Source organism: Lissotriton helveticus, chromosome 7 (genome assembly GCF_964261635.1).
Source record: "Lissotriton helveticus chromosome 7, aLisHel1.1, whole genome shotgun sequence".
Classification (NCBI taxonomy): Eukaryota; Metazoa; Chordata; class Amphibia; order Caudata; family Salamandridae; genus Lissotriton; species Lissotriton helveticus.
This window is the reverse complement of record NC_136068.1, coordinates 780,698,308-780,708,931: the sequence shown is the minus strand read 5'-3', so window position 1 is coordinate 780,708,931 and position 10,624 is coordinate 780,698,308. Positions and strand designations below refer to the sequence as shown.

At 43.4% G+C, this 10,624-nt stretch overlaps 1 protein-coding gene across 1 annotated transcript in view; it reads left to right on the top strand.

Moving 5' to 3' along the window:
• The first annotated feature begins 8,041 nt into the window (after positions 1-8,041).
• The window catches only part of UBE2B (ubiquitin conjugating enzyme E2 B), a 98,583-nt gene continuing 96,000 nt past the window's right edge, over positions 8,042-10,624 (top strand). Inside the window, exon 1 of the mRNA XM_078653181.1 lies at positions 8,042-8,203. Within this exon, the coding sequence (XP_078509307.1) occupies positions 8,160-8,203 (44 nt within the window). The 5' untranslated portion in view covers positions 8,042-8,159. The remainder of the gene's footprint in view (positions 8,204-10,624) is intronic.

Below are 10,624 nucleotides of genomic sequence, written 5' to 3'. Positions count from 1 at the left end.
CAGTTCCCTTTAACGGGAGCTGCAGCATGACTGGCTTGATTTGGACCCCTCTTCTGACTGTCTTGAGGAACAGATTGTGCAACTAGTACTTTCATTTTCGTGTCTTTCATACGTTTTCTTTCGTGTTCTTGCTCTTCTCTGATTCTGTTCTGGTGGTATTGGAGCATCTGCAACATCTGGGACGGGGTATTAGCTTGCCAGGTACTTTCGACTTTCAAAACTCGATTTTTAATTTGTGGACTTGAATTCTCGACTAATTTAGTAACAAAAAGGTGAGGGTATGACTCACTACTTGTCTTGAGGCCACTGTTGATGCTAAAACATTTTTCAAATCTAGAATAAAAATCACTAATATCTTCGTCTTGTTTCTGTTTACAGGCTGAGATTGCATCCCAGTCTTCTTTTCTAGTTGTCAATAATCTGGGTAAAACTTGTATTAATAATTCAGGTAATTCTTTACATTTATCCCCGAGACCGGTACCTGGTACTCGTGCCTTATCTTCAGCTTCTAGAACTGCCCAATCGATCTTTTTCTCTCCCACCTCCCATTCTTTTTCCTTGAGCTTTTCATACACCCCTGCGGGCAGCAGAACTTTTAACATTTTAATTATATCTGGATACGTGTATTCTCCCATACGGAGCATGTCTTTTAATTCTCTATGGAACCCTGCTGGATCTTTGTCATGACAGGGAATTAATTTCTTCATCTCGAGGAGTTCCATCTTTGTAATTGGAGTGTAAACAAACACTCGTTCTAGTTCGCCACCCGTTCCTCTAACTGGGTGGACTTCTCGTAACGGATTCTGTCTCTCCATGTAAAATGGTTTACTTTCTGGGGGTGAGACATGAACAAAATGCGGGTTCAAAAACGTTCTATATTTGTGACGCTGTTCTAGAATGACACTAATTAAATCGGTACCTAGACCTTTCCATCTATACTGGAGTAACTCGTTCAGGATATCATGTAACGGGCCTGGATCAGAGTGTTGACCTTCATACAATGTAATGAGGTGCTGGATCATATACATACCCACCAGTCGTTGCTCGGCTGGGGGCAGTTTCAGAAACATTTGTGCCACTATTTCGTCTGGAAAAGTGGTAGAATCAGTAATCCATCGGACTGCTGATCGGGCTAGTTCTTGTTCATGCATGGTACTTAACTCACTGTAACCGATTCGTGATTTCAGAATGTGATCGGTAGCTTGGAATACTTGTTCTAGAGAACCTTGTTCTGGTGCTGGATGATGGAAAGTAGACTTGTGTTCTAGGCGTAAACGGCGATCTGGAAATCTAGATTTTCCTACATACGCTATTCTGGCGGGATTCTCGTCGTCTAACTCTTCAGGATCAGAGTTACTTTCTTTCTCGCTTACTTGTGCTTCTTTACGCTGTTCGTGTAACTTTATTATTTCTTTACGGATTTTCTTGTACATACTCTCCATAGCACCGACGGTCTTGTGCTTACCCTCGGCTATATTATCACTCCACCTTGTCAGGATTTTCATTTCGGCTTGATCTTTAGACGGGTAATCTTGTTCTCTTATTAGACAGTTAATCAGAAACTTTAATATCATGAGCTGGATCTCGGCTTTCCTTTGAGACATGGCCTCGCTAATGCTTTCTGGATCATCCCCTGTACGGATGAAACGATATATTCTGTCTAGATCTTCTTTCATATTCGGTAAGGTGACTAGATACTCGGCCACCTTTCTTACGCGGAATGAATATAAAACCATATTATCCTCGCCTGGGACTGGATCATAGCCGCATTCGGCAAGGGATTTTCTTATTTCTGCTACAGTCTGATGTCTGGGCGTACGCTGTGACGCTTGTGCATGTAATTCGGCTGTCGTTAAACGCTTGTGTGGCGGCGGGGTTTGAGGAGTACCTCCCCCTGCGGCCCCTAAACTAGAGTCGTCTACTGAGGCTCTTCGTCCTGGCAGAGTGGGAAATGGAAATGTAGGCTGGACTTGTATGGCGGGCTGGACCGGGGGTACCGTAACAGGTACTCCGGTGTCTGGAGGAGCGGGAAGTGCCTGATTTACAGGGACTGGCGGAGCGCGAACAGGATTTGCATATTCTGGGACTGTGTCGTCCAAATAGGACGAAATAAAAATATCAGCTGCGGTCTGTTTGTGACGTAGCTTGGTCGGAACTAATGGTGGCGGGAAATTACTGGATGCCTCTGGGGTCGCTTTTGGCAAGCCCTCGGCAAGGAGAGGATACATACCCCTAATAAGGGCATGCCTCTGTCTGTCTGACTGTTCGGCTTTGACTTGTTCACCTATCTCGATTAGTTCTTTTTCTTGTGCTCGTTCTAAGGATTCTCTACTTAATTCTGACTTTCTGATTTCCTTTTCAGTTCTTTTATGAGCTTCTTTGCGCCATAACTCGATGGCATCTTTCTGTGACTGTCTGGCTTTCTTTTTCCATAATGCCTCTTCTACTCGCATGATGCACTCGGCATCCCATGTACCCGATACGGGCCATCTATACTTTTCCTCTAACTGTTTGGTATACTCTACCCATAAATCTAGATACAATATGGCACTTATGCCATGCTTCTGATACATAAAATGACCTGGACTGTCCCTAGGCGGAACTGGAACTGCTGCTTCCAGCAGACCCTTTCTGGTTTTTAACTGACGTAATTTCGAAAAGAGCGGCATGACTGAACTATAATCTAGACACAATACAATACACAATAAACACGATACTTATTCCCCATTCATACCACGACATTAAAATACATGAAGAACATTTAAAAATAACAGTTCGAACAGAATACTACCTGGAATACGGAACACAGAATACATGAATTTTCTCGAGAACAGAACTGACTAGAACAGGAACTAGATGCACTGCTGAAACAGTACGAAACTTACCGGTCTCATAAAGAGACACGTCAGGACCCGCATCCACCGAAGTGGACACTTCGTTTGTGGGTCTGTGTACCACCAACCCACGGACCAGAGTCAATTAGATTGACCCTGTCTAGATACTACCCCAGTAACGGTACTCACCGGGCAGCAAGAACGGAAGGCCTCGGACTGGACTGGACTGCTACGACGACGGACGACGAACTTCGGACTTCAGTTACGGGTGGGCCTCCGTATACCTCGGACCTTGGACTCTCGGCTTGGGCTCTGGTCGGGACTCGCCGCGTTCCTCCACCGTCTCGTTTGGATGCTGGACCGCCTCCTCCGTCTCCTCCGTGGGCCTGAGGGATACTTGAAGCAGAAATATCTGCCGGTGCGCAGAAGAGTTCCGTCACGACTGCAGAGGGTCAGGGGGTCGGCGTGGCTTCACCGACGCGTGGGGAAAGGGCAAGTCCCTGTTCGGGCGCCATTATGTGGTAAATAAATAAATAATACCCTATTTTTGAATGTATAAATGAATAACAGATAGCTCAATAAATAAGAGTCAAGATTCGAGGTAGTAGGAGTTTCGCAGGTTTATTACAGCATAAAGGACAGGAACAGGACAACCTGCATAGGAATAGGATGGCAGGGCCCAGCAGCGCTGCTGGTGTCAGGATCGGGACAAGGGAAAGGAGGACTTTTTTAATAACAGTGCATGAACATATATACATAACGCAAACACATAGCATTACATTGCAGTAGGCGTAGCAGTGGGTGGAGCAAAAGGCGTGACGCGTAGCAGTCGCGAAAGATAAGGGTGAAAAGAGGTGTAACAGGGCGTATACATAGACATGTGATGCAAACGTAACAGAATATGTCATGAATGGGGCGGAAACCATGGAGGGGGCTACCTGAGGAGCCGGGACCTCTAACCTGATGGTGCGCGCAAACTAGCAATGACGTATCACTAGGAGAAGCTGGGGGCTATGAACTCTGTGCTAGGAGCAGAGACTGAAGTCTGGAGAGTCAGGGCGACATGTACCTAAGCAGTATCTAGTATCTGATGTTTAGGGAACATGTTGATATAAACTAGAAGTCAGGAGGGGAAAGGCTAACAGACACTAAGACTGGACCATGCATTATTCTACATGTAGTGCGTGATGAAGAATATGAAATGACCATTAAATGCAGTATTTCTCTAACGTGGAGACGTGAAGGCTAGACAATGACGGAAACTATTGATGCAGTTCAGTAGCTTAGGAATGCAGAGAAGGAGGACTGAACTGATAACTGGAATCATAACATACTTTTGGCAGACTCAGAGGCAGAGCCAGGCTGAACCGGGCACTGCAAGGCAGGAAGTAAGTGAAGGGTCGAGGATACAGGTGGGGGCTGTATCGCTCCTCAGCGAAGTTTCAGGAGACAGGAGCTGAATCTGGTGTCCAGGCCCTTTTGAGGCCTAGAAACGGGGATTTTACAATGGAATAACGTGCACACTGAGAAACGTGGCAACGTAGCTTTACATAGGCCTGATATTCGTAGTATTCACGAGAACTGGAAACTGGCATACTAGAGGTGGACACAACTATAATTGCGTCTTTAATCAAACATGGGGAATGCATATGCATATTTAATCATGCACACATAACATATGATGGATGATACGTAGGGACACAGAACATGGCAAAATTTACTTTTCCACACTAAGGTACACTTTTTCGTTCCTATCCGTAATTCCAGCTCTTTATTTTATCACTCAGCTCTAAAGACATCGCTAAGGGAGCAGATTTATTGACCGTGTTCCCGTGTATATATACCAACTTAGCCGACTACTCCTTGGTAAGTTTGGCGCCTATTTCCACCACATTCATTTTGAGCTATAGATTTAGTCAGTCTGCACACCCCATTGAATCCTGTCACTACCCCCTTCTTATTTCGTGGTTGTGACACTTTGCATTTTACGCTTGTTATTTTATTTAATCAGTCAGGCTACACGCGTAATATATTTATGAGCACCCACTACGCCTTGATAACAGTTGGACCCTTTCTGTTGAATCGCCCTGGTTCATGCCGGTTACATCATTTAATTATTCGGGTGTTACGATCAATATACTTATGAGCATTTTGATGCCTGGTTAATAGTAGGATGGTCCTTGTTAAGGCAGCGTTTAATCATCTGTGTTTACAGTATTTTCGTCGTGCTCACTTCTGACATTCTCGTTCGCTTTTGTTTATTCAAACAAGATATTAACTGTAGGCTTGGTTTAATTTTACGTCCGCAGTTTTAAAGAAATTCCCAAAAGCAACGAGCGCCATATCTAGGAAGAGCCGTTTCGCTTTAAAAGTGGCAACCTCTTGGTTGCATGTTGTAGGTAAGAATCTGCACATATTCGGTAATAATATTGTGGTGGTCACCCTGCTACCACTTGTGCTTAAGTAATCGTCTGGTCATTCTTTTATATCCATTTGATCTATAGCACCGATATTGATTGGATGACCTTACAAACGTTTTCTTTTATGCACTGAACTGACCAATATTAGGTAAGAATTGTACATCTAAAGTCCGATATAAATGTATCATGTCTATAAACGAGTTTTATTTAATACCAGAAAGGCATTAAGTGTTTATCTTCTTTGCTGTTTAGTATTTCGGCTGGATGGTTGTGTATAACAATAAGGACCAGAGTCCCTCAACCGTCCCCACGATTAGGAACGGAGTGTTCTCCTGTGTTCCAGCCATCATTTGGAACTACGTAGTACATTTCACTTCTTGGTAAGGACATTGTGCCAACAATCATGCTTAAATCAGCAACATCCCTGATAAAACCTAGCAAACATTGAGCACACTGAACAATTAGAATAAAGATAGTACTTAACAACATCCATCGGTGCGTTTTGCAAGTAGTGTCCCATAGGATATATACTTTTACTTGCAAGAATGACACCTTAGTTACCTAATTCTAATTACCCGTTTATTGCTTAGATATTGTTACAGATATCCGGTTTGGAATACTATGCTTCTCACTTACCGGGTACGTTCATAAGGCAATATAATTGAGTTAAAGGTCTGATCATCTTACAGGACCTTTATATGTATAATTACACCACTGCTCAAATATAATAAACTATAGTTTGTACCTTTTGTAGCTCTACAGTTCGGCTACACAAGTAGGGAGTCTTCGATATGTAAGGCAGTTTCTAATATTATGATGTCCATGTAATAAGACTTTGTTGAGAGGCGAGTGTGTCTCTCCTAATGATGATTTTAATTTGCTTTATATATGTCTTTCAGATTTTATATGTGGCTCCTGAAGAAGGCGTTCTTGTTAAAACGCCGAAACGCGCGTCGAAGATTACATTTGTTTGCCACTGTTTTATGAACTTATAATTAATTGTGTTATTGATTATTTTATTTTGTATGTCAATTATTGTTTTTTATAATTAGAATAGGTCGAATGTATTATCTGTTTTTGTATTCGAATTTAAATGTTTTTATTCTGAGTATTTATACTTAATAAAAAAAACAAAATTTTGTACTTTTTAATTGATTGTTGTGCCTTCTATATGTCGTTTTCTCCCTGGTGATATCAATTTTGATGCCTTTTTTCACACTGTCTAATTTCCCTGTATAACATATTCTGTTGCACAAACAGGGGGTCCTTGTTACTTTCACCTGAGAACTGAGAGGGACCACGTATAAAGAGGGCGGAAACCCTTCCAGAATCCAAGACGAGAACACCGGCTCGGACCCAGTGAGAACAAGGTCCGGCAGAGCGGTCAAACCACCCAAAAGATTCAAAGACTTCAACATGGATATCAAGTAAGACTGTTCCTTTCCCTAATCCTTGACTCTCTCTCCTGGACTGATATTGCATGCCATAAAGTGCATTGGGTGGGTGTTAAAGGGGGGAGATATGTAGTGACGGTCTAGTGGTTAGCGGGGGCGGGCGCCGCAAGCGGAAAGGGAAGTGCGGCCATCTTGTAGAGCGAGCCGCGACTTCCGAGCCTGACGGACGCTCACCTCCGGCGCTCTGAATAAAAGATAATTGAGCACAAATACGACTCGGTGTGCTCAATTCACAAGGAAGGCACATTGCTACAGTAAGTAGTGTGCTAAGTGCATGTATATATTGGAATTTTTAACGTGTTAAAGGCGATGCCAAAATTACGCTGCTCCAAACTCATACCAACAATTCAACTCCAGAACAGTATTACACATGCCGCAAGCAGTATGTTGAAGAGAAGTAAACACTACAAGGATATGTAATAATTGCGAAGTAGTGAAATTTAAGAAGCTTCTTTAATGTTTTGCGGATATTTGTATGGTATTTCTACATTCATTATGGGCATTTGTCACGCATTTTACTGATACCTCGTGTGGACCATTTACTTTCTTCAAAGAAATTGGTTTCGATTCTATTATGTCACATTACTTCTATGAAATTGGGGAGGTCAGCGGTAGTGCTGTCACATCCTGTGAATGATCATTGCAGTTTAATTTCCTTCCAACGATGGTGACATTATTATAGAAATAAGATACAATCAAACTCAATCGCTTCCCGATTGAGCATATGACTATATAATGAAAAAAGCATAACCTTAAAAGATTCAAAGGAAAGAAATAATCGAAATCTGTGGCAGGGGGCCGCTGGGCAAGTGTTGTCCGGAAATATACATATTTAACAATTTTCTCAGTTAATTTAAATCAGGGTGTTTGATATGTTTATTAAATAATTATAAACTGTCTGGCTGATCTTTTAATCTGCCGAAAGTGCTCCCGTTACAAATGGCCGCTTTGATTATGCAAGCGTTAGACGGCGGCAAAAGGCGTTCTTCGTTTATGTAATAGTCCCTTTTTTATCTCGTTCAGCGAGAACACTTGTCCCTTCAGTCCTATTTCATGTGGTCGCTTTAATCTTACGAATTTTGTGCTTTGGAATGTACCATCATTGAACTAGTGGGGGGAGTATTTATTTATTATACAGTGTACGAGCACATGCGGGAACGTGCAGTAGAATTTCTAAAAACCTTCCTTTTAATAAATTCATTAATTAGAAATAGCGAGTTTGCAATCTTGCGGAATTGCGAGCTTTTTTTCCGGTAAAGGCAGAGCTAAACTTTGTAGTTCCCCCCGCGATATGGTTTAATCCTGCCGAATGTTCTGCTTCCCTTGGGTTGGGTGTCGCTGCGCGTCATCCCAGGGTTGTTTGTACTCCGGGTTCTTAAAGGAGGCGTACTGGTCATTTCTGCATTAGGGAAAGTTTGAAGAGTTATTTTATTTTTTCTCATCATACAGCAATGTCTACGCCGGCACGGAGAAGGCTAATGAGGGACTTCAAACGGTATGTGATCCGGACAGTTTTCTGTCTTGTAGCAAGGGAACAGGCTCAACGTATGCTCTCAGCCCGGGATATGAGTCTAGTGGGCAACCAAGGTGGGCACGTTTGGAGCCTAATAATACGGACCTTACAGGGCCTTTTTCAGTAGAAAGGTCAAACTGTACAAAAAGAAAACCGCACGACTTGTGTTCTAGTAGTGGCATGAGATGGAGAAGTGGAGATGAGTTGGCAGAAGGGTGGAACTGGGGCCACAAAGTGAAAGTATTGAAACCATAGACCTGTTTGACAGTGAGGGATACTATCACGGTATAGGTATACAGCGTAAAATGTAAAGGTTAAGTAGTACAAGGAGGTAAGGTTTGTGGGGACCGGCTTAAGGTTATTGGGAGTGACTACAGTGAATCATTGGCCAAAGACCAAGGGTAAAGTGGAAGGAGTTTGGAAGAAGTATACATTTGTGTTTCCCGGGTGGTGGGTGCTCATCGGGAATAGGGGGTGCGTGTATAGTTGGGAGACTGGACTAAGCAAACCTGTTTGAAAAGACAGAAGTGGAACTTAATAAGGCGGGCTTTTGGGGGCAGCAGTAGCACAGGACGGAAAACAAATCCTGACACATGATACTGGGACTCGTTAGGCTTTCGCCAGAAGATGGTATTTGCACGAGCCTTACATTATCCCCTTCGTTGTGTTGTCCAGACGTATACAACATAGTATGTTTGTGACGATAAACGTGTGTCAAGTGGTATACTTGACTTTAAAGGCATACAGTTGGCCTCTGCTCGTGGAGGCATTTTATTACTGTACCACTTATAATGCAGAATATGTGTAATAAGCCAGTTAGTCAATGCGGGCTGTGTGAAAATTGTTGTAAAAATAAAAGTACGATTAGATTTACCCGATTCGTGTTTTGGAAGTACTACATTTCTTATTACAATCAAGGGTATTAGCATGTTCCATTCTTTCTACGTATGCACGTGATATTTGTATACTGTGAGCTTAGCCCTGAAGGCATAGGAGCACTGTTACAGGGTCAAGGGCAAGTATACAAGTCAATCAATCAAGGATTTGTAAAGCGTAGTTTATCATCTGTGAGGGTCTCAATACGCTGGAATTGCTAACTGCTTAGTGATGATCTGTTCATTCAAACAGCTAGGTCTTGAGTCCTGGAACGATGGGGCGGACCTGAGGGGGAGGGGAAAGTTGTTCCAAGCTGTGGCCGCCAGGTGTGAGAAGGAGCGTCCTCTGCTTTTACCTCGGCGGACCCAGGCGGTGTCTGCGAGGACGAGGGAGGCGGATCATAGGTATCTGGTCGGTTGCTTGAATGTTATGCGTTTTTTGATGTATACTGGTTCTTCATTATTCAAGGCTTTGTACGCATGGGACAGCATCTTGAACTGGTATCTCTTCTGGATCGAGAACCAGTGTAGCTTCTTAAGCTGGGGTGTGATGTGGGTTTGTCTGGGGAGGTGGAAGATGAGTTTTGCCGCTGGGTTTTTCATTGTTGGTAGTCTCGCCAGGAGGCGTGTGGTGACTCCTAAGTAGAGTGTGTTCCGTAGTCCAGCCTGCATGACTGTCCATCTGGTGTTGACTGGGAGCCACCAGAAGATCTTGCGGAGCATGCATAGGGTGTGGAAGCAGGCGGATGAGACTGCGTTTACCTGTTTCTTCACAGGTAGCTTGCTGTCCAATATGATGCAGTGGTCTGTCGGGATGGGCAGAGTTCAGCAGGCCACCATGCATCTTTCCATGGTCAGGTGTTGTTCCCAAATATGAGGACTTCTCTCTTGTCCGTGTTGAGCTTGAGAGAGTTGTCCTTCATCCAGTTGGCTACGTTCATCATACATCTGTGGAAGTTGGCTCTGGTGGTGGCGGGGTCTTCTAACAGCGAAATGATGATGAGCTGGGTGTTGTTGGCCTACGAGATGATGTTGAGTCCATGCGATCTGACGGTGCTGGCCGGGGGCGTGGGGGGGGGGGGTTCAGGTATGTGTCAAAGAGGGTGGGGCTGATGGATGATCACTGCTGGACGCCCAGATGATCTTCTTGGGTTTTGAGGTGAACCGCAGCACTCCTCCTCCTCGGTGAGCTTGTCTGCAAGAAAAGCATGGGTACTGGTTATGATTGTTAATGATGCAGCTGCTTTTGAAGATGATATAGGCTTACAAGGTGAGCCTGTAGAATTATCCATAAGTGTATGATGGCACTAACAGGACTAAAATCCAAAAGGTAGCATAGCAAGTAAACCTTTACTCTACAGTCTTAATATATTTTGCTCCTGTGATCCATGTGGATCCTATGCATTTCATGATTGCTGTCACAATTAATTAATCCAAATCTACTCATTACAAACACATTTCTTTGCGTGTTATTGAACAAAGTTCTTTCTATGTATCTTCTACTGCCCAGCTATCACATACACAAGAA